This window comes from Bos taurus, chromosome 1 (genome assembly GCF_002263795.3).
Source record: "Bos taurus isolate L1 Dominette 01449 registration number 42190680 breed Hereford chromosome 1, ARS-UCD2.0, whole genome shotgun sequence".
NCBI lineage: Eukaryota > Metazoa > Chordata > Mammalia > Artiodactyla > Bovidae > Bos > Bos taurus.
In genome coordinates, this window is record NC_037328.1 from 133,238,793 (window position 1) to 133,263,940 (window position 25,148).

At 40.3% G+C, this 25,148-nt stretch overlaps 1 protein-coding gene and 1 long non-coding RNA gene across 7 annotated transcripts in view; one reads left to right on the plus strand and one right to left on the minus strand.

The window, feature by feature from the left end:
* Positions 1-4,600, plus strand: part of LOC132345898 (uncharacterized) — a 96,509-nt gene extending 91,909 nt beyond the window's left edge. Inside the window, exons 3-4 of one of the 2 annotated variants that reach the window (XR_009495471.1) lie at positions 498-633; positions 4,395-4,600. This is a non-coding gene — a long non-coding RNA (uncharacterized lncRNA). Of the gene's footprint in view, positions 1-497 lie in introns of both variants that reach the window. The other variant, XR_009495470.1, reaches the window with a different exon arrangement.
* PPP2R3A (protein phosphatase 2 regulatory subunit B''alpha) overlaps positions 1-25,148 on the minus strand; it is a 233,030-nt gene that overhangs the window by 121,821 nt on the left and 86,061 nt on the right. For all 5 annotated transcript variants that reach the window (XM_024996316.2, XM_024996309.2, XM_059889121.1 and 2 more), the window contains 3 exons: positions 22,887-23,153; positions 15,293-15,396; positions 5,051-5,153 (listed from right to left, as the gene is read on the minus strand). In XM_024996316.2, coding sequence (XP_024852084.1) covers positions 5,051-5,153; positions 15,293-15,396; positions 22,887-23,153 — 474 coding nt within the window. The remainder of the gene's footprint in view (positions 1-5,050; positions 5,154-15,292; positions 15,397-22,886; positions 23,154-25,148) is intronic.

Genomic DNA, 25,148 nt, shown 5'->3' on the forward strand with positions numbered 1-25,148 from the left:
ATTTAGCTAATTTATACTGGCCCACTTTACTCCCCTTTACCCAGTGGTTATGATCGTGGTTATGATTTTTAGTTTTTGTATTGGTTATCTCTGTAAATGAGAAATAATCTATTTATACATTTAATTTTCACCCCATTTCATCTTAGTGCCTTAAGTTCTATTTATAGGATGATGACAATACCACTTCTACCTTTATTTTCTCTTTTTCTCCTTCACATTTTGGCAATATTTTGACTTCTACATTGTTCAGGTTGCTTAAATACTGTTCTGCAACCATAATAAAATTTTCTTCAGTTTATTCATAGGATGACTTATAGGTGTTATACATTAAAATATTTTACAACATTTTGACTCTAAATACTGTTGAATGCCAGTTAAGCAGCATACTAGGAATGCATATCATTTCTTACTGGTCCAACATCATGTCCCTTGGGCATTCAAAGGAGAATATTCTGGGCACTGAAGTTAAATGAACTTCCTTTTTTTCTTTTTTTAAGGTGAGGCATCCTAAAGGAAATCAGTCCTGAATATTCACTGAAGGACCGATGCTGAAGCTGAAACTCCAATACTTTGGACACATCATGCGAAGAACTGACTCACTGGAAAAGACCCTGATGCTGGGAAAGATTGAAGGTGGGAGGAGAAGGGGACAAAAGAGAATGAGATGGTTGGTTGGCATCACCGACTCAATGGATATGAGTTTGAATAAACTCTGGGAGTTGGTGATGGACAGGGAGGCTTGGCATGCTGTAGTCCATGGGGTCGCAAAGAGTCAGACACAACTAAGCGACTGAACTGAAGATGAGGCTTTATTGGGGTCCTTTGAACTTCCTTTTCTTACTTTCCACCAGTTGTTTATAATCCTGTCATATTTTAGTTTGCATCATGTTTATATATGACTTCAGAGTTTTTTTTATTTTTCTTAGAGTTTCTAATTGCCTTTCTTCAGCTTAGAGTTTCTAACTGCCTTTCTTCAGCATTATGACACATAATGCTGCATATTCATTATATTCTTCAGTTCCCCTGTTCTTAAATATAAAAACTATTGCATGGATTCACTCCTCCCCTCCTAGCTCCTTCCCAGAGAAATCCCGTCTTCTCTATTCTGCAGTGGCTGCTCTTCAGTTGCCAACCTGGGACTTTATTTCACTTATTCTCTTAAGTGAATCCATTGTTTCCTGGATCTCATGCATTTCTTCTTGGTTTGTTTAATTTGCTATAGTATATATTCAAGTAACTCTCCAAGAAAACAGGAGATAAACTTTCTGAGTTTTTAAATGTCTTTATTCTAAACTCATATCTGATCTACAGCTTGGCAGGATATAGAAATCTGAGTTCAAACCCATTTCTCCAGGGTTGCCAATGAGAATGTAATACCACCCCAATTCTTATTCCTATTAGGGTGACCTGGTTTTTCTCTCTGGAGGATTTCAGTGGCTTTCTAAAATTTCAAGAGGACTTATGTGTGTCTTTTTAAAATTGTGTTTGCCACTCAGAGGCTCCTTTCAACCAAAAGACTTATATTCTGAATATTCTGGTTCTGTGGGCAGTGACTGGAGGGAACGTGAGAGCTGGGTTGGAGGGCCATATTCTGTTTTTGATCACATGATGGCCACACAGGCACGATGTGCTTCCCCAAGAAAGTAAACAGGAATCTGAAGGAGTCCCACTGGGTTTCTGCTCTTTGGACCCATCCTATCACTCCTGTGTTTCTAATTCTCTCCATCTTGTATTATTTATTTGATGATTCTGTATTACTTCTTTGATGATTTCCTTCTTTCCATTTCCCCTCTTCTTTCTCCCCTAGATTCCAGTTAGTGAGATGCTGAAATTCTTGCATCCAGTATCGTGCATCGAACCTGGACTGGCGACTTGTTTCATATATGATATTATACATATTTCAATGCCATTCTCCCAAATCATCCCACCCTCTCCCTCTCCCACAGAGTCCAAAAGACTGTTCTATACATCAGTGTCTCTTTTGCTGTCCCGTATACAGGGTTATTGTTACCATCTTTCTAAATTCCATATATATGCATTAGTATACTGTATTGGTGTTTTTCTTTCTGGCTTACTTCACTCTGTATAATAGTTGAATGGGTCCTTTATGTCGTCACTTCTGTCTATCTCTCTCTCTCTCTCTAACATGTGTGCATTTGCGTGCCCCAGAGACATCCTTAACTTTAGTTGCCAGGCCAAGAAATTCGCACAGCTCTTTCTTGTGTCAGCATCTAGTCTTGTCTTATATAATCTCTCTGAATATAGTAATTATTTTTTTAAAATGACTTTTTAAGAACAGTTTTAGCCTTACAGAAAAGTTGAGAAGATAGTGTCAAGTTCCCATATATCTGCACCCAGGTCTCTAATTATTAACATCTTACATTAGCATTTGTTATAACTAATAACCCAATATTGATACATTATTATTACCATTATTCAAGGCTATACTTAATTCACATTTCCTTAGTTGCTGCTGCTGCTGCTAAGTCGCTTCAGTCGTGTCTGACTCTGTGCGACCCCATAGATGGCAGCCCACCAGGCTCCCCCATCCCTGGGATTCTCCAGGCAAGAACACTGGAGTGGGTTGCCATTTCCTTCTCCAATGCATGAAAGTGAAAACTGAATGTCTTTTCTTCTATTCTAGCATCTCATATTACATTTAGTTGTTGTGCCTCCTTAGGCTCCTTTTGGCTTAGACAGTTTTTCAGACTTTCCTTGTTTCTGACGACCTTGATAGTTTTGACAAGTACTGGCCAGATACTATCTAGGATGTTCCTCTACTGAAATTTGTCTTAACATGCTCCAAGTGCAGTCCGGCTGCACTTTATATTTGGGAACCAGGTAAGCAGTCAAATGGTCAACTGCTCTGTACCCCAGCCTTCAGTGATTCCCCATTCCTAGTACTTCACATCAACTCTGCCAACTCTGAGTTCATAGCCTCCCTGGGAGATCCTAATGAGCAGAGTGGAACAGAGTAGCTCACTTCTCCACTGCAGCTCACTTCTCCCAGAGCCCCTTGCTCTGGGCTGTGGTCTCCTTTGCTTGCTTCCACTTTCTATCTTCAAGAAATACTAGATCTCCTGTACATTGATTTTTTTCCTCCTCTGTTCCTCTCTGACATTCCACTCACTTTCATTGGTTTATTCCTTTTAACATATCAATATTTATCTTCAGAGGAGTCTGGAAAAGAATGAGAGGGGTAGCAGTCTGTCCTCTTTTATGAGCAGATGCCACATATCCCATTTTTATATAAAAATAAAACTTCTTATATTTAAGGGAAGGAAGTAAAAATGTCCACTAATTTTGTTGTTTGTTCATAATTCTCTTGGCATAGCTTAGTTTATATTCCTGTCAAAGCTTTTATTAAAGTTTCTGATAAAACTCAGTCAGGGTAGTCCCCACAGGAAAAAGAATTCTCCCATATGAATCTTTCATGAAGCACCTAAATGAGTTGTGGGTAAGGGAACAAACCTAAATGAGTTGTGGGTAAGGGAACAAACAAGGGAATGGGAGGTGCCAGGGATGAGCAACAGAAAGATACTGTTACAATCCTTAGGGCCAAGGGACCAGGGAGGAACAGACCAACAGGAGCCCAGTAAGCACCACAACTGTGGAGAAGGGGCCTTGCCCCGTTAGCTGAATTATAGAGAAACATACAATTAGTATGCTGAAGCAAACAGTTGGGAAGACATGCTAACTTCTTTCTTCTCTGCCCTCCCACCTCCTGGCAGTGAGATCCACTGGCCAGACCAACTTGAAGCTAGTCAGCAAACGGAGTGAAAAAGATGCAGTTTATAGGAGACAGAGTAGGGCCGGGAATGGATGAGTGGGTGAGGGTGAGGGGTGGCTGAAGAATTTACAGAAAACATAAATAGGAACACATAACATTGGGTTTTATACATGACGGTCTCGATTAAATGTGAAAAACTTAACAATCTTCATTCCCATGAATACTTTTTAAAGGGGAACAAAAACATATCGCAGAAGAGTTTAAGAATAATCAAAGCTATCATGCAGATTAAAATAAGCTCAAAACCCTGCACATAAAATAAATTACATCCAAACTTCATTTTCTGAACATGTATAACTGTTCCAACAATTAGAATCTGTCATACAGCGCTAGAAGTTAGGGTAGTGGTTCCCCTACAGTGGCAGGGACTGGCAGGGAGCAGGAAGTGTTTGGGGGTGCTGGTAGCGTTTGGTTTCTTCATCTGCGTGCTAGTTACACAGAAGTGCTCACATTGTGAAAATTAATTGATGCATCATGATTAGTGTGTTTTTATGTGTGTATATGTTGCAATTCAAAAGTCTAAAAGAAAAAATAATATGGTAGCCACAAATACAACTTAAAAAAAAACTAAAGTATGTCCATGTATCTTTCTGCCCTTTTTCAGGCATCCTTACTAACAGTCAACAAGGATTTACTAGAACAACTCAAAAAATGATGTGCATTCAACAGAAATGAAAGGCAGGCTTCAGCTTCAAGGAATTTGTGAACTACTTAGGAAAATGTAATATTTAGATATGGAATACATTAACAAGCAATGTACCAAGCTATGAAGAATGCTGTAATAAAAACAGATTCAATATTGGCATGCAACTGATTCTCATCAGAAGGCCTGGATATAAATATTCCCCCACTGGGCTCTTTCTGTTGGAGATCTCTTTCTCTTTAACCTTAATGAAGGTCAGCTTGATTAGCTAGGCCAAATGCCTGATTTCAGGAGGTGCTTCTGTGATTGCTGTGGGTGGGCACAGGGGGAGCCTAAGTAAGGCCTCTCTCTTCTGCTTCAGTGGGAGTAGCCCTGTTTCATCTGGGCTATAATATATATACTATTATCTGTTTTATACTATCTATTTATACTATTATCTGTATCAATTTTTACTTAACAAAAGAATTTTGCTGCTAAAATAAGCTTGGAAACCACTCGTCTAGAAATCTAATCTCTAAATTAGTATATCTCAATTGACATATCTTACAGTTGAAAAAATTTTAAAAGCTTCTGAAACTCTAAAAATAAAACCCATTTTAAAAGGAAATGAAAATTACCTGAAGTAAAGGAATAAAATCATCCTGTTCTAGAGAGCTGCAGCTGGGCTTTGCAAGAAGACAGATAAACTTAGAGGCATCATCATGATGGTTACTCAGCAACCTAGAAAAGAAATGACTGCTTAGGAAGATTGGTTACTGTGAACAGTGACCACAACATCAATAGTTGGGAATTTCAGTCTGGTCTGAAGGCCATTTAGGTCAAGAATCAAGTGCTTTCTTTTCAATGATTAAAAAAAAGGAAAAAATTCCATGCTGCTGATATTGTACAAGGGCCTTCTTAATTAAAGCTCAACAACAAGATGGTATATTATTTTTGTAGAATGCTTCTGAGACACCAAGTCAACTGAACTAATGCAGGTAAAAATACACGTGAAGAATGTCCATTCAGGTTAGCTCAGGGTATCTGGAACCAGAACTCCAGAGCTGCCCACAAGGAGGGAACACATCTGATGGACCACCATGTACCGCGTAAGGCATGAACTTCTGTTTGTCCAGGTTTGCAGACATTCAGGACCAACCTGAGGGGGCTTTTGAAATGAGACTTTGAAGGACCAGGCTTAAGAAAAAATGAAGGCGCTATTAAATCTTAAAGCTCTAAGAATTCCTCATATCCCGCTAATTGCTGGACGTTTCAATTTGGATGCTATACTCACATAGCAAAGTCAAAATAGTGAAAACCAAATTTAGAATCTTCTTCTCAAAGTCAGTTCTTTTCATGGATGTCTATTTTTGTCAATTGTGGTACCACTCCAAGTTATTTGGGCTTCAAAATTTGAAGTCATTTCAAACTTATTTCTCTTCCTTATTCTCCACATCCAGTTAGTCTCCAAACTTTCTTGCTTTTCTTCTTTAATCATTTATTGAATGCTAATTGTGTGCCAGATACTGTGTCTGGCCTTGTGTATATTTGGAATACAAAGAAAATAAGACATGGTGTTGTGCCCTGTAAGGAGCTTACAGTCCAGTGAGAGAGATACACCAATAAGATCATACTCCTGGATAATCTTATTAGAGAAATAATACATTCAGGGTGTCATGGAAAGACACAAGATGGCCAGTGAGATTCCCTGAAGAGTTGTGAAGTGGAAAAGGGGCTGCTGTGGGTCAAGAGAGCTGTTATACAGAGTGAAGTAAGCCAGAAAGAAAAACACCAATACAGTATACTAACGCATGTATATGGAATTTAGAAAGATGGTAACAATAACCCTGTATACGAGACAGCAAAAGAGACACTGATGTATAGAACAGTCTTTTGGACTCTGTGGGAGAGGGAGAGGGTGGGATGATTTGGGAGAATGGCATTGAAATATGTATAATATCATATATGAAATGAGTCGCCAGTCCAGGTTCGGTGCACAATACTGGATGCTTGGGGCTGGTACACTGGGACGACCCAGAGGGATGGTATGGGGAGGGAGGAGGGAGGAGGGTGCAGGATGGGGAACACATGTATACCTGTGGCGGATTCATTTTGATATATGGCAAAACCAATACAATATTGTAAAGTTAAAGGATAAAATTAAAAAAAGAAGAGGGCTGCATGTACAAATGCCTGGTATGAGAGTGCACAAATTATTTGGGCAACTGCAAGCACTGGAGGTGGGAAGGGAAGGGGACATGAGCATTAGGATCAGATCCTGGAGGCCCTTTCACATTCAGGTCCAGGTCAAGTCCAGGTCAAGAAGCCTGGACTTCCGCCTATTCACAGAAAAATTTTAACTTGGACAGGGAACATGATCAGATGTGTTTTTCATAAATACCAGGCAGAAGTTTGTCTAAGGGCTTGAGCAATAATACTGGCAGTGTGAGATGAAGAGAAAGGGGCAAATACAGCTGAAAATGAAAGGACATGATAGTTGAGTGGTGTGGAGGGGTACAAGTGGGGAAAGTCCATGATGACGTCCAGGTTTCTAGCCTGGACCACTAGTGCTTGGAATATAGGATGGGAACACATTTTAAACAACCATTTCTTCCCTCCTGTTTCCAGTTTACCATGAAGTCCAGGGTCTTCTTATTTCATGCTGAGACTTTCAGAAGGGAAGAAGGTCAAAACAGGCTTCAGTGTCCATCCAACCTCACATCACAGATAATTCATCATTCTAAAACATTCTTTGATTATATAATTCCCTTTTCCAAAAATGTTCAACAGTTTTTTACCACTTATGTGAGGAAATCTAGATATCTAAGTTTGGCATTTAAGGCCCTCTTCAATTAGGCTAGAGCCAGTATGCCTATCTCACCACTTTGCTAAACTGAAACGTCCACTCTGGGCAGCCGGCCTGACCCACTCTGCTCTGAGTGTGCCGTGTGCGTTCTTGCCTTAGTGCCATTTCTCATGCTGTTTCTCTCTCCTGGAAAACCACCTCTCCCAACTTTGCTATCTGAATACAGGTTATTCTTTAAGGTCCAGCTAATAACTCACCTCTTTCAAAAAGCCTTCTCTGATAGCTAAGTCCCTTACTGACCTTTGTACTATATTTAGTTTATGTGTATTACATATGCCATTGTACCATGGATTTCCTTCTATTTCTCTGGCACCTAAAGGGCAGGCAAAGTTATAGCTCTTTTTTTTTTTTTTTTCCTTTAGCACTAGAAACAGTGACTTTCATACTGAAGATTCTTAAAAAATGTTTGTGATCTGACCAACAGATATCCACTTAACTGATTCCATTTGTGATTATTAAAGCCATAGAACACTCTTTAAAGTTATTTTCCTTATCATTCTTCAGCATGCTTAAGGCTCCCAAAGTTAAATAAATACACGTTTCAGAAAGAGATCAGTGAAACAGGTGCTGATGGGAACCATCTCTTATGATTTGAACATGAGTGGGATGTTCAAAAAGCAGGGAGGTCTTTGGAAAATAGTGTTTTCATGAAGAAAGGATAGCAGCACTATGTACAAACTGCACAGATATACCAGATGAGAGATTCTGAGAGGGTGAAGTTAAGTCAGGTATGGCCTTTTGGTATTAGAAGCATGCAACAGAAAGAAAAGATGAATTATGATGTTCAGCCAGTGCTAGAGGCTGGTGAACTTCATTCGCCAGGAGAAAAAGACATAATAAAAGTCACGAAAACTGGAGAAAGAAGGTAAACATAGCTATTCTAAACTATCTTCCAGAGCTCTTAAGACGAAATGTTGTTTTGTTAATGAACAAATGACACTTTGACATGAAAAGGTAAGAAGTAAAGCATATAAAAGTTGGAGCAATATTACCGATTCTGAGAGGAGTTCTGTCACAAAGTTGGTAATCTAGGAACTCAAAACGAAATGCTGTGGAGCAATCTCTTTCCCCTAAAAATGTCTTGACTGTAGCAGAAACAGTTGTCAAAGAATAGAGAGGAAATGGGCAGCAGAACAGGGAAGGGATGGGGATCAGAGGCAGGGGAACAAAAGCCTGGTGAGGAGTTCACACTCAAAACACTCAGAAGAGGGCTCAGAAACCTCCACCCCATGAGCACTGGGACAGGAGGAAAATTATTTACTGTTATACTGTGACTTTTGTATTTGACTTTCCCCACAAGATTATATAGAGCCTATTACTGGGGTAAGTCAGCATGTGTATGTATATGCTGCTGCTAAGTCGCTTCAGTCGTGTCCGACTCTGTGCGACCCCATAGACGTCTGGCAGCCCACCAGGTTCCCCCGTCCCTGAGATTCTCCAGGCAAGAACACTGGAGTGGGTGTTTTATTTCTGTTATTTTTTTTTGTACTTGAAAGTCTTAATATGCTAAAGTTGGACCCAGGTCACTAAGCAAAGGGTAAAATTTGTAAAAAATTATAAAAATAAACACATGTCTTCTTCAAGGTAAGTGTGGTAATTCAAACCATCATGCTTAGTTGCTTAGTCTCCCAAAATAGCCCTACTTGGTGCTCCTTTAAAGCACCCTGGTTTTTAAAAGGCATTTTGAGCGCGCAAGAGAGGAGCTGCCACTAGAGGGCACTCCAGTCATTATAGTATCTGGCCAGAAAATAGAAAAAAAGACCTTACACTTATCTATTCATAGGATTTTTTTTTTTTTTTTAATGAAAAAAAGACAGGGACAGTTGCTCATGCTATATATTTCATAAGCAGTTTCCTGCAGTAATGGAAAATGAGGACTTGTGCTTCATGTCCTTTTTCCCCCTTTTGACTTTGCAGAAATCTCTTTTCCTTGGAGATAAAGTGAAAATGGGAAAAGGCAATGGCACCCCACTCCAGTACTCTTGCCTGGAAAATCTCATGGACGGAGGAACCTGGTGGGCTGCTGTCCATGGGGTCGCTAAGAGTCGGACACGACTGAGCAACTTCACTTTCACTTTTCTCTTTTATGCATTGGAGAAGGAAATGGCAACCCACCCCAGTGTTCTTGCCTGGAGAATCCCAGGGACGGGAGCCTGGTGGGCTGCCGTCTATGGGGTCGCACAGAGTCGGACACGACTGAAGTGACTTAGCAGCAAAGTGAAAGTGATTCATCTCAATAAAGAAATACAGGTGTTGTGGATGCTGCTGCTCTATCCACCAACATAAATGTCCACTCTATCTCAGTGACACAGTCTTAGGGCCAAAAAAACCTGGCTGTTACTATCCTTAACATTATAAAGTTAATTGTAGGTAAACAAGTTGATTACTAGTTTTCTTCTGCCACAGTCAGCTTCAGGCTCACCCAGACAGGGTCCTCGCATAGTGAAAATAACTTAGAATGCAAGCCCTTGTCTCTGGCTCTAATCATTTATAGAATGAGCTACTTCCTATTATTTATTTATTTTTGAATCTCCCAGGTTGTTCAAACTTTTATCTGAAACAATCACAACTCACTCTTGCTGCTTTCCCAGACTGTTAGAGGGGTTTTGCCAACAATGCTGAATTCAGGGGCTGAAGATACCCTGACAAGAGCTGTGTAACATCCCTGTTCTCTCTACCCTTTGTTCACACTCTACCTGAGGCCTTTTTTAGGGCCTGGCACCTACCCAGGGGAGAGAAGGTAGCTGAAAGCCAGAACATTACACATTTCAAGTTCTTCAATTCTGCTACTGTTATATGCTGCTTTAAAATAACAACAATAGTAACTAATAATAGACAAGCAGACCACCTCGCTGAAGTCCTGGCTTTACTGGTGGGGAAAGGAGAGGGAATCCTAGGCCTTCAGCTCTATTTTCTTCCCTCTGGTTTTAGGTGCCACAATAGCCAGAATGGAAAATACCATATATATATATATATTTTAAACTGGCTTACTTCTGCCTAATTAGTGCTTTTTTTGCTAATCCTGGACTCCAAGAAATTATTGTGCTTTTATTATTGCTTAACCATACACTGGAAAAAACTCCTTTTAGACTTCTATCCAGCTGTATCCTATTTGCAGTAGGAGAGAGGGAATGGTGACCATGGCCCTGACTTCTGGAGGGTCATTCCACTAGTGTATAAGGAGTGATTCTCCCATGGCCACTGCAGTCCTTGGGATCTGAACAACTTACAACTATTCCCTGCAACAGAATGATCAAAATTCATCTGGAAAGCATGAGGCACTTATAGCTTTTGGCTCTGGTGTGAACTGGTGGTCTTATTTCTCCTCATCACTTTGTCGTCGTGCAGTCACTTAGTCGTATCCGACTCTTTGCGGCTCCATGGACTGCAGCATGCCAGGTTGCCCTGTCCTTCACCGTCTCCCAGAGCTTGCTCAAACTCATGTCCACCGAGTTAGTGATGCCATCTATCTCATCCTCTGTCGTCCCCTTCTCCTCCTACCTTCAGTCATTCCCAGCATCAGGGTCTTTTCCAGTGAGTTGGTTCTTTGCATGATGTGGCCAAAGTATTGGAGATTCAGCTTCAGCATCAGTCCTTCCAATGAATATTCAGGATTGATTTCCTTTAGGACTGACTAGTTTGATCTCCTTGCAGTCCAAGGGACTCTCAAGAGTCTTCTCCAAAACCACAGTTCAAAAGCATCAATTCTTTGTCAGTCACCTTTCTTCATGGTAAAACTCTCACATCCATACAACCATTGGAAACATCACAGCTTTGACTAGAGGAACTTTTGTTGGCAAAGTAATGTCTCTGCTTTTTAATATGCTCTCTAGGTTTGTCATAGCTTTTCTTCCAAGCAGCGAGCGTCTTTTAATTTCATGGCTGTAGTCACCATCTGCAGTGATTTTGGAGTCCAAGAAAATAGTCTGTCACTGTTTCCATTGTTTCCCTATCTATTTGCTATGAAGTGATGGGACTGGATGCCATGATTTTTGTTTTTTGAATGTTCAGTTTTAAGCCAGCTTTTCCACTCTCCTGTTTCACTTTCATCAAGGGGCTCTTGAGTTCCTCTTCACTTTTTGTCATAAGGGTGGTGTAATCTACATATCTGAGCTATTGATGTTTCTCCCAAATCTTAATTTAAGCTTGTGCTTCATCCAACCTGGCATTTCCCATGATGTACTCTGCATAAAAGTTAAATAAGCAGGGTGACAATATACAGCCTTGACATTCCTTTCTCAGTTTGGAACCAGTCTGTTGTTCCATGTCAGGTTCTAACTGCTGCTTCTTGACCTGCATACAGATTTCTCAAGAGGCAGGTAAGGGTCTGGTATTCCTATCTCTTTAAGAATTTTTCCGCAGTTGGTTGTGATCCACACAGTCAAAGGCTTTAGTATAGTCAATGAAGCAGATGTTTTTCTGGAATTCTCTAGCTTTTTCTATAATCCAACAGATGTTGGCAATTTGATCTCTGGTTCCTCTGTCTTTTCTAAATCCAGCTTGAACATCTGCAAGTTCACAGTTCACGTACTGTTGAAGCCTAGCTTGGAATATTTTGAGCATTAATTTGCTAGCGTGTGAGATGAGTCCAATTGTGTGGTAGTTTGAACATTCTTTGGCATTGCCTTTCTTTGGGATTGGAATGAAAACTGACCTTTTCTAGTCCTGTGGCCACTGCTGAGTTTTCCAAATTTGCTGGCATACTGAGTGCATCACTTTAACAGCATCATCTTTTATGATTTGAAATAGCTCAGCTGGAATTTCAACACCTCCACTAGTTTTGTTTGTAGTGATGCTTCCTAAGGCCCACTTGACCTCACACTCCAGTATGTTTGGCTCTAGGTGAGTGATCACACCATCGTGGTTATCTGGGTCATAAAGATCTTTCCTGTGTAGTTCTTCTGCTACCTCTTCTTAATACCTTCTGTTTCTGTTAGGTCTATACTGTTTTTGTCCTTTATTGTGCCCATCCTTGCATGAAATGTTCCCTGGTATCTCTAACTTTCTTAAAGAGATCTCTAGTCTTTCCTATTCCTGATCACTTTAGTTCTATTGTGGTGCAAGAAGAACTTGGTGAACTCAACTTGTGGCTAGATTTTTCAAAATAAGAATATAGTTATTAATCACTTATGTTCTCAAGCATTTTACTAGTAAGGGCTTTGAGGTGGCAGGAAAGGATTAGGGAGGCCTTACAAATAGCTGTGAAAAGAAGAGAAGTGAAAAACAAAGGAGAAAAGGAAAGATATAAACATCTGAATGCAGAGTTCCAAAGAATAGCAAGAAGAGATAAGAAAGCCTTCTTCAGCAATCAATGCAAAGAAACAGAGGAAAACAACAGAATGGGAAAGACTAGGGATCTCTTCAAGAAAATCAGAGATACCAAAGGAACATTTCATGCAAAGATGAGCTCGATAAAGGACAGAGATGGTATGGACCTAACAGAAGCAGAAGATATTAAGAAGAGATGGCAAGAATACACAGAAGAACTGTACAAAAAAGATCTTCACGACCCAGATAATCACGATGGTGTGATCACTGACCTAGAGCCAGACACCCTGGAATGTGAAGTCAAGTGGGCCTTAGAAAGCATCACTACAAACAAAGCTAGTGGAGGTAATGGAATTCCAGTTGAGCTATTCCAAATCCTGAAAGACGATGCTGTGAAAGTGCTGCACTCAATATGCCAGCAAATGTGGAAAACTCAGCAGTGGCCACAGGACTGGAAAAGGTCAGTTTTCATTCCAATCCCAAAGAAAGGCAATGCCAAAGAATGCTCAAACTACCGCACAATTGCACTCATCTCACACGCTAGTAAAGTAATGCTCAAAATTCTCCAAGCCAGGCTTCAGCAATATGTGAACCATGAACTTCCTGATGTTCAAGCTGATTTTAGAAAAGGCAGAGGAACCAGAGATCAAATTGCCAATATCTGCTGGATCATGGAAAAAGCAAGAGAGTTCCAGAAAAACATCTATTTCTGCTTTATTGACTATGCCAAAGCCTTTGACTGTGTGGATCACAATAAACTGTGGAAAATTCTGAAAGAGATGGGAATACCAGACCACCTGATCTGCCTCTTGAGAAATTTGTATGCAGGTCAGGAAGCAACAGTTAGAACTCGACATGGAACAACAGACTGGTTCCAAATAGGAAAAGGAGTTCGTCAAGGCTGTATATTATCACCCTGTTTATTTAACTTATATACAGAGTACATCATGAGAAATGCTGGACTGGAAGAAACACAAACTGGAATCAAGATTGCCGGGAGAAATATCAATAACCTCAGATGTGCAGATGACACCACCCTTATGGCAGAAAGTGAAGAGGAACTCAAAAGCCTCTTGATGAAAGTGAAAGTAGAGAGTGAAAAAGTTGCCTTAAAGCTCAACATTCAGAAAACGAAGATCATGGCATCCGGTCCCACCACTTCATGGGAAATAGATGGGGAAACTGTGGAAACAGTGTCAGACTTTATTTTTTGGGCTCCAAAATCACTACAGATGGTGACTGCAGCCATGAAATTAAAAGACGCTTACTCCTTGGAAGGAAAGTTGTGACCAACCTAGATAGCATATTCAAAAGCAGAGACATTACTCTGCCAACAAAGGTTCATCTAGTCAAGGCTATGGTTTTTCCTGTGGTCATGTATGGATGTGAGAGTTGGACTGTGAAGAAGGCTGAGCACCGAAGAATTGACGCTTTTGAACTGTGGTGTTGGAGAAGACTCTTGAGAGTCCCTTGGACTGCAAGGAGATCCAACCAGTCCATTCTGAAGGAGATCAGCCCTGAGATTTCTTTGGAAGGAATGATGCTAAAGCTGAAACTCCAGTACTTTGGCCACCTCATACAAAGAGTTGACTCACTGGAAAAGATTCTGATGCTGGGAGGGATTGGGGGCAGGAGGAGAAGAGGATGACAGAGGATGAGATGGCTGGATGGCATCACTGACTCGATTGACGTGAGTCTCAGTGAACTCCGGGAGTTGGTGATGGACAGGGAGGCCTGGTGTGCTGCCTCCAGAATGCCAGATTCATGGGGTCGCAAAGAGTCGGACATGACTGAGCGACTGATCTGATCTGATCTGAAGTTGAGTTTTGCTGCTATTATATGCTGATTTTAAATAACAATGATGATAGTGATGGCAGGTGAACAGCATTTCCCAGTAGTTCATCAGGAAGGGTATCCAGCCCAGAAAGTAAGAGCAACATACTTAGAGAAGGCTGATGGGTTAAAAGAGGTAGAAGGGGCAAGCTATAACATTCCCTTAAATTGTGCATAAATATATCAAGAAATAATTTCTAAAGAAAGAAGGCAGAAAAAAGAAAAGAGAGAAGCAAGTTGGATTTAAATTCAAGAGAACTTGTCAGGATATTAAAATCCAGGAGTATCTTTATAAATATACTAACCCTTTGTTCCTTAACTGGAGCTTTCAAAAAGTAATGACTAAAATCTATTAGAATTCAGTTATTTTTTAAAAGAAAGATCTTTATTTATTTTCGGCCATGCAGCATGTGGGAATCCTAACTCTCGACCAGGGATGGAACCAGAGGCCCCTGGGTTAGAAGCACAGAGTCTTAACCACTGGACCACCAGGGAAGTCCCAGAATTCAGTTATTTTTAATAAATCAACTGGATACAATTCTAAATTGGATCAGATGAGAATGAAAGCATGTGACACGTATGATTTGCTCCCCTTAAAGGAACACTTATGTCACTGCTGTAAGAGTCCAATCCTAAGACTCAAATTGTTAACAAGTGAAACTAAGAAACTATCAAATAGTTATTAAACAAGTAGTTTTGGAGATCTGCTTTAACGATCAGAGACATGTAAGATAAAGGCTTAGGGAAAGAATTTGTTTGTGGGCATAAAAAGTTGTCAATCATTGAATTTTACTTGCTGAAACAAAGGGTAAGAGGGAAATTAACGAATGAGTAAAGTTAGTGTCCTTTATAAAGCATGTCACGAGGGCCAGATAATTCCTTGCCCAGCCCGAGTAGCTGCTCTCTTACTTACTTTCTCCATATGGTGATGAATGACTGTGCTGACACAAATCCTGTCCTCTCTCCCCCTGCAGCCCTGAACATGGGGGCTTTCCAATAAAGAGGACAGCCGCAGGCCTGCAAATAAAACACAAATGCAGTGTGAGCCAAGGGGCAGTGAAGAGATGGCATGGCCATAGAAAGGGCCTTTGTGGCTTTTACCCTTCAGGCCACAGTGGACAGAAGGGGACCTGGGGGAGCAAAACTGGGATGGAGCAGATACATCAGCTGGGGCAGATTCAGCGATCAGGGGGAAAACAAAACAAGAGGATGACATGTGTCACGAAGAAGATGAATATCCATCTGCCTTTTCTTAAAGTACATTTATAGTGATGTTTCTTTCCCGTAAATTTTATAGTTAAAGCAACCAATCTCCCTCCCTTCCTACCACTCTTACATCACGTACTTTCTACTTTTAGAAAGAAAAATAAGTGACTGAATGTCATGGTTGTGTAAATGGCCTCCCTTCCTATGGGAGAAAAATACAGCCACCTTTACTACCCAGTCACTTGGTATCAATACGCTCTCTCTCTCCTTTTCTCCTTTGCTTACTGTGTTATTAGGCCCCAGGTTCAAGGAGAAACTGAAAAGCCTGGACTGTTTTAGAAAACAGCTATAAATCTATTTAAATGGTTACAATTCAGGTGAAAGATGGGAGGCAAAAATTAAAATGCTATCATTTATTTATATATCAGAACATATCACCAATGACAACATATTATAACAGCCTTAGAAAGAACTAAAATACAACATCCTAAAAGGTAATGATTTTCTTCTCAATAAAAAACCTTTTTCTTCCAATTAAGAAAAATGTACACCTGTGGTGGATTCATGTCAAGGTATGGCAAAACCAATACAATATTGTAAAGAAATTAGCCTCCAATTAAAATAAATGAATTTATATTAAAAATAAGAAGAAAGAAAAATTATTCTTATCCTTTTATAAGAAATAATTCATACCAAATTTACCTGCTTTTTTTTCTAGAGGGAAAATTCTTCCAAGTATTAATATCTAAATATTAGCAGAAAAATAATCTCTACATGTTCCCAATTTTGTATACACACATAAAACGTATTCCCAAATTAGAAGCTCTTCAAAGAGTCACATCTTATTACTGGATAAAGATATTCTTAATAGATATAGGACTATTGAGCCTTATTCTACAAAGGGAAGCTTCTCCTCTGGTAGATGACTAGGTGTGAATCCATATTAGGCTGAGGTGAAACTGCTCCTGATGTGGGGCCTCTGTGCATAGGGGATCCTACAGAAGCCTGAACAGTACTTCATCTGAGATTAGTTATGCTGAGAGAATGCCCAGGACTGCTGGGTTCATGTCAGAGATGAGGACATGGATGATGAGATTCAAGCCAAGGGCGGTAAGTAAGTACAGGGCAGCAATAAGAGATTGCTTCTGCCAGGGCCACCCAATCACATTCTGCAAGCAGGGTGGAATTTAAAATTTCCTAAGTCCAGAGGTCAAATACCTCCACTGAGGTCAAGAAGGAGGGAAAGGTGTTGCTTAGCAACCAAATGGATTTTGTTTATTGTGTAAATTATGATTGCCAAGGTACAAAGATCACAATTAATATACTTTGGGTGGTTACTGTCAAATCCACTTTCCCCAATCCCAAGCCTCCCTTTCATGAGGAATGGTAGTATGCCAAGAAAATGCTCTTATATGTGATAGGCTATTGGCAACTGCCTGGAAAATTAAAAGAACAGCTTGTATTATGGAGGTGGTGGTGCAGAGCCACAAAAAGAGAGAGAAAATACAGAGAGAGACTGGGTGGGACTGGCTTGCCAAAGTACTTGAAGCTCCCAACATTAGAGTCACTACAGATTTTTCAGAATTGGAAGGGATCAGGAATCATCTAGCTCATCCTTGGGAAGTGGTCACCAGCTCAGCTGAAACACGTTCAGGACCTGTGCACTTACCATCCTGTGGGACTACGTCCACTATTAAACCACTTTCATTTCCTTGGATTATGATTTTTATTCAGAAGACTTTGTTAAAATGTACATGTCAGCTCATAAAGAGTAGCAAATCACTGGGATTAACATTTACAAATTTATTATGGAGAACAGTGTGGAGATTCCTTAAAAAACTGGAAATAGAACTGCCATATGACCCAGCAATCCCACTGCTGGGCATACACACTGAGGAAACCAGAATTGAAAGAGATATGTGTACCCCAATCTTCATCACAGCACTGTTTATAATAGCCAGGACATGGAAGCAACCTAGATGTCCATCAGCAGACAAATGGATAAGAAAGCTGTGGTACATGTACAGAATGGAGTATTACTCAGCCATTAAAAAGAATGCATTTGAATCAGTTCTAATGAGGTGGATGAAACTGGAGCCTATTATATAGAGTGAAGTAAGCCAGAAAGAAAAACACCAATACAGTATACTAACACATATTTATGGAATCTAGAAAGATGGTAACGATAACTCTGTATGTGAGACAGCAAAAGAGTATAGAACAGTTGTACAGAACAGTCTTATGGACTCTGTGGGAGAGGGCGAGGGTGGGATGATTTGGGAGAATGGCATTGAAACATGTATATTATCATATGTGAAACGAATCGCCAGTCCAGGTTTGATGCATGAGACAGGGTGCTCAGGGCTGGTGCACTGGGATGACCCAGAGAGATGCGATGGGGAAGGAGGTGGGAGGGGGGTTCAGGATGGGAACACATGTACACCCGTGGTGGATTCATGTCAATGTATGGCAAAACCAATACAATATTGTAAAGTAATTAGCCTCCAATTAAAATAAATAAAGTAATATAAAAAAACACAAAAACAAATTTATTATAACCCAAAGGCAGAAACCTAAGAGATACGGTACTGAGTAGATACATTTTGAAGTGGGTGTGAAAGGACTGACCTATTTTTCTTGTAGTGGGACACCCCGAGTAGTCAAGGGTTGAGCAGCATGAAGGTATCAAGCCCTTGGAGAAAATACTAAATGCAAAAACGAGAAGGGCAGTGGATGGCAAGGGCTGCAGATATTACACTTTGACTGTCTTTTAAAAATGTAGGTATTTCTCTGGTGGTCCAGTGGTTATGAATCCATCTTCCAACGTAGGGGACTTGGGTTTGACCCCTGGCTGGGAAAATAAGATCTCACATGATGTGGGGCAACCAAGCCCACGCACCACAATGAAAGAAGCCCCCATGTGCGACAACTAGGGAAAGCCTGTATGCCCCAAGGAAGACCCTGCACAGCCAAAATAAAATAAGTTAATAAATAAAAACTGCTCTGAAATCAGAGAAAATAAGTATACTTTCCCGCTATTTAAAAAATACATGTATGACTAGCCCGCATCTTCTTAAAAACAGAATTACGATAAAAGGAGCAAGATCAATACAAACCTAAAAAAAGTAAATAATACTAATCTGAGGGCAACAGAATAGAGACTTTTATAACAAAGGAGAGAATAAGCCCATGCCAAGACTCTTCACAAAGGAAGAGACAGGATGACAAGTGAAGAGGTACAGGACATGCTGAAAATGGGTTTAGGAAACAGGCTTAGAGAAGGCAAGTGTCAGTGTTGCTGGAGCCAAGAAAACTTGATTAACACCTATAATTTCATCTAAAAATGACCCAACAATATAAAGAACTAAACGCAAGTTGTCTAATGATATGTAGGAAGAGATGCTCGCCCAATAGTTGCAAGGTTCTTTAACAGTTTAAAATGTCTCGTGCTTGTTACTCAGTCCTGACATGACCCCATACAGGAGAGGGCAGGTATTCTTATTTCATTCTGCAGACAAAGAAATAAAGGTACCAAGAGGCTACTTGTAGGCCACAGGCAAGAGGGTTAAGCTGGTGCCATGTCAGCTAGTGAGAAGAGCTGGAGCGCTCTGTACAGTTCAGAAGATAGTTTCATTCTTCTCCCTCAAATTCTCCCTCTACTCCCTCAAGCCTGTCAGAGGCTAAAACTCAGTGGTGTCAAATACTTTCCTTGCTGTTGCTCAGTTTCTGTTCCTATGCTGCTTTTGTCCCTCTTAGATCATTCTCTATTCGTTTCTTCTCCATCACTTCATAAAGCTGTGGAAAAAAATACAAACTACACACTAAGAATTTAATCAGAAATGGAGATCAGTCTCTCCAAGGAGCTAGGACAGTCTGCAGAACAAAGAGTGGTGGAAAGGCTGGTGTAGTGAGTCCTAACAGACTGGCCATAGCCGAGAACAAGTTGGATTACATGGAACTAGCGAACTGGAAGACATGATTAAATAAATTTTTTAAAATAAATGATTTTAAGAATAAAGAGATAAAATCCAATAAAATGAGCTAATATAGTACTTGTGAGGTCATCATACACACATCCTCATCTTACACGCAATGTTAGTTCACTTTGCTACCTAAACTGACAATTAAGGTCTGAGGGCAATGAACACAAATGCTTGGCATCCCTGAATGGAATTTAGAACTATAGTCAAGCACAACTCAGGTTAATCAGGTATGTATGTCTATACTGGCTATTGTGCCACATGATAATTTGGTATAAACAGTAAATTATTATGTAAATGACTGTTACTATGGCTAAACAAGTTTCTATCTTTTTTTATAATTAAAAAATTTAGAGGGTGGGATGATTTGGGAGAATGGCATTGAAACATGTATAATATCATATATGAAACGAGTCGCCAGTCCAGGTTCGATGCACGATACTGGATGCTTGGAGCTGGTGCACTGGGACGACCCAGAGGGATGGTATGGGGAGGGAGGACGGAGGAGGGTTCAGGATGGGGAACACATGTATACCTGTGGTGGATTCATTTTGATATATGGCAAAACCAATACAGTATTGTAAAGTTAAAAAATAAAATAAAAATTTAAAAAAAATTTATTTTTGGCTGTGCTGGGTCTTTGTTGCTGCGAGCAGGGGCTACTCTCTAGTTGCGGTGCACAGGCTTCTCACTGTGGTAGGCTCTCCTGTTGTGAGCATGGGCTGTAGGCCATGTGGTTTCAATAGCTGTGTCTCTCAGGCTCTCAAGCAAAGGCTAAATAGTTTTGGCACACAGGCTTAGTTGCTCTGCAGCACGCGGGACCTTCCCGGATCGGGGATAGAACCTGTATATTGGCAGGTGGATTCTTTACCCCTGAGCCACCAGGGAAGACCCAGTTTTCTCTTTTTAAACTTCTCTATGTTGTCAGCTATAACACTGGCAGTTTTTCCTGATGCCACCTACAGATAGATCCTCACTGTCTGTGAACAGGAAAGTCCTCCCTCTGACTCCCCAGCACCAACCCCTTCCCTGACCTGACTACACTCTTTTCCTACACTCCCCGTGACCACGTGGAGTCCTCAGGCTCCCTGCTGTCCTCTGACTGTGCGTTCACTGTGGAGTGCTGGCGGGCCACTGAGCCACAGGCAGGGAGCCAGGTGGGAGCACCAGAGCAGGAGGGTGGAGGCAGCATGCAGGAAAGCTCCTCAGGCAGAGGCTGGGAATATTCAAGAGGACGAAGGTTGACCTGAGACCTTCAAGACAGAGCAGGCTGCAGGTCTCTGACAGTGAGGCACTGATCCCTTGGATTGGCTCTCCAGATATGGGGAGCCCAGCACAGCACAAGGAAATATCACGGTGCTCAATCTGCAGTTTCTCCCGCTTGTTTGCTCAAACTTGTTCAAGAAGCCTCCTGCCTCTCTTACGCAAACCATTGCCATGTTAGACACACCCTGTTTGGCATTTATGTGATTAACATGTTATCTTCAAATGCAGATTTAATTCATCTCTGCTAAATTCTCTCTCTTGGATTTAGGTTCAACATTCCAGCCCATTCAGATAATTTACCACCTTGATTCATAATAAAATAGTCATCTCTCAAAGCATGGGGTAAAAAATTGCAAATGCCCTGAAGAGCTTATAATTTATTTGAGTGGATACTGCTTAGTAGGAGTGGCTGATTTCACATTAGCCCACTTCAGGGGAGATAAGGTAGAAACAGCATGATGCAGGAGTCAGAGGACATGTCTCTTGACATGTACAAACTGTGACCTCAGGTACATACTTGTGGGATATCAGTTTCCTCATGTTACAATAGAGTGGAAATAGGTGAGATCTTATTTCTAGAATGAAAGAGTTAGTTTTTCACTAGAAACACCTAAGGTGTCAACAAGAAAGCAAGACTGGGGGATGATGAAAAAAGGAGTAAAAAAAATAAAGAATTCTTTTTCATTTTCTTGAAAATCACTCTACTTACAAATTAACAGCAGTAACAAATGTTCTGGGGTTAGAAGTAGGAAAGCAGAGGGGGCATGACAGGGCAGAGCCTTAGAGAATGGTGATGTGGGAGTGGACAGTAGAAGTCCATTTTGGAGGGGAGAAGCATGAAAGCCCAGATGTAGAGGCAGGCACAGGTGGTCAGGCGGATACAAGGAATAGTAGTGTGGATTTTACCCACAAAAGTGGTAGTTTTCAAACTTTTAAATATGCTTCCTGAAGACAGAGATAGTGTTCCGAGTAGAAGGGTGCATGGGGCCTTGGGAACTCCCTCTTGGTGTCTCCTTGCCCACATGCAGCCCTTACCCTGCTAACCCCTCTGTCTCTTGAAGCACAGCTGGAGACCACTGCTAAATCCTGAGGTTGGATCTGACTCTTCAGAATAGTGTATGTGCATGACCAAAACAGAACCCAAACGAAATAAAGCATCCTATAGTTCAGGGGTCCCCAAACCCTGGTACTGGTCCTTAGCCTGTTAGGAACTGGGCTGCACAGCAGGTGGTGAGCAGCAGGCAGGCAAAATTTCATCTGCGGCTCCCCACCACTTGTGTTACTGCCTAAACCATCCCTCCCTCACCCCCTTGTTCCATGGAAAAATTGTCTTCTGTATGAAATCGGTCCCTGGTGCCAAACAGGTTGGGGACTGCTGCTATAGATGGTAGGAATCCTTGCATTTTGCTGAGCTGGGGAATGACATGAACAAATATAAACTGGTGGTTATGCTCAGTATTAACTGTTCTAGGAGGAGGCTGGAAGTGCAGAATCCAGTTACCGAAGGTGCTACAGTAGTCCAAGGGTTAGGGACTAAGAGCTCAAATTAGAAGCAGCTGGATGTATTGAAAAGTATCAAAGACTTGCAATAACAAATCCATCTATTTCTGAGAAGAATCCCAGCATTGAGTTCGCCTAATAGTTCCTTGTCTGGCTTCAGGGCAAGGAATTATGATCAACGAATGAGAATAAAAAAAGAGATTTGTATTCAACAAGGGGATTTTTTCTAACAAGTAAAGCTATTTAATGATGGAACAGGCTGCTTGGCAACGGAGTGAGTCTCCTGTCACTGAAGGCACTCAAGCAGGAAATTTATGTTTTGGTGATGCCATGAATGAAATTCCCATATTAAATGGGAGGTTGGACTGGGAGACCACTAGGGTTTTTTTCAAATTGTACCACAGCTAATATATCAGTATCAAATATATTTTTTTCAATGTGGAAAAAAAACCCTTCTATACATGCTTCAAAATAGAGAGCAAGGAGGCAGTAAAGAGAGGGAGATTGGGATAGCTAGAAAAAGTGAGATTATACATCATTTAGTAGTTACATTACCTTTGCAATTTTTCCCATTTCATAAACATCTGCTTTCTGATCTTCAATATCCATGAAAGCAGCTTCAATTCTGCTTAGAGTTTGTTCATGATTACTGCAGGCATCAGGGAGTCCTTCAGGAAAGTAGAACCGTGGAATGTTGATGGATAATGTTGCACTCACAACATTATTCACGTGAGGAACAGGGGAGGGAGGTCGGGGGCTACTTGGAAAGGGGGCTGGAGGTGGAAGTGGTGTTCCAGGTTTCTTTTCTGGTTTATTTTGAATCTGTAAGGAAAATATGAGACACAAGAATTCTAAACAGTATGTATGACTAGAAAATCCTCACCAGTAATAGGAAGTTAAATAGAAGGAGTATAGATGAAGAGCTCACTCTACTCGAGGGGGCAGGCATGCTCTGAGGGAATGCTTTTCTACACTGAATCAATCGATATATTACTTATCTGCCAATACCTGAATTTACACAGATCTGTGCTTAAAAAGTCCTACAGTATGTTTTCCACGAGGATGTGGAAGAGTGATGTCAGCTGATATATTAAAGGATCTCCAGGTGAATTCTCAGTCTGTTGGACCTGGATTAGTAAATTCTTCTTGGAGACTGTTTTTGGTCTTTCTGTACATTTTGACCTGTCCTTCAACAGGCAGATAGAATGAGTTCCCTTTAAATATGTAGATCTAAAATATATTGTGTGTGTGGGTCCTTCTACCTTTTTCCTTGGTTTGGCTTTATCTAGGTAGAATCATTCCAAGTGTCTGAGCAGAGAAAGTCTTTGTTAAGAAAATTAAAGCATTTTAGTTTTAGAATATCTTCTCCCAGGCTCATTTACTTTCAACCAGGGGCATGCCATTTTTTCTGAGATGCACATTTCTCTCATTCCTGGTAGACCCCAATAGGCAAAGATCATGGTTATTAACTTCACCATGGCCAAACCCTCTTTACAGTTTATTAATTCATTAATAGTTTATATCATCCCTTTTCCCAAAAGGACCTGAGGTGGTAAACCATAAAGAGACACAGAAAGGACAGTTTAAAAAAGTGGGGGCAATGGGGAGACTAAGATTATCCATGATTTAGGGAAAGGGGTGGGGAGATACATTACTATTCAGGTAAAAGTTTAGTTTACCAATGAAGACTAAATTTAGTTCTGAGATTCCTAGCAGAAAAAGCAAAAAAGATTTCATGAAGATTTTCAGAGATTAATTTCTATTCTTAATTTTGACCAAATTATCTATCAAAGCTCATGAGCATGGTACTATTAGATGCTACATAAAGTATGAAAAATGGATATGACTGTTGACTAGCTAAATTTATTTTAAATTCCCTGTGAACTCAAAATATTACTCCACTGTTCATCTTTCTTAAACTATGTCCTAACGCCATTCCTAAAGTCTGAACAATGGTTTATCAGTACGAAGCAGATCTGAATGTCATATTCCCTTCTGACATGTGGACTTATAATGTGCTTTTTAAATTCAGGGTAAAATTTTTAGCTACCTTTGAAAAGCATGAGTATTACAGGAAGATAGGCTTCATTCACATAAATATGTGATAAGTATGATTTAATCTCCTACTTTTGTTAAACATGGCCCATTTTTCATGTTAATATCTGACATTAACACAGAGTAGAGTCTGCTCATATATTAACACTATTAAGGATATGAAGGTCGGTTGTCACACCAAGACTTTACTGCAGTACAAGGATATTACCCATATAAAGCAATAGTCAAGGAAGAAGTGGCAGAGGGAAGTGATGCCAATGAAATACGAAAAACTTAACAAAAAACAGTGATGGGTTACTAGCTCTGTGACCTCAGGACCGTTACTTAACCTTTCAGAATTTCAGTAATAAAATAGATTATAACCCCTTCTTCTTGGAAGGTTGTTGTGAGGATTAAAGGAAATTACAGGATGTAACACAGGGAAACGGCTCAAAGATGCCAAAGGATGGGGTTCTCAAAAGATTAAACATAACGTGGCATGGTCTTTCAGCTTCAATAACAAATAAGATAATAATTTACACTTGTAAGGCAATTTAAAGTTTACACAGTACTTTCAAGTCAACAAACTGATAATCTATTCTAAGTAATATTTCTCTCTGCCTTGGTGCTAAACCCGCAACTATTATTACACAGTCCTATGAGTCAATAACAGAAGAAACCATTCTTAAATTTCTAAAATAAGGCATATAATTCTTCAGCAGCTTTACTTAGGTCATTTGTATTAAGTGTCATTTCCTTTCTATTATTCTAAAATTCTAAAGA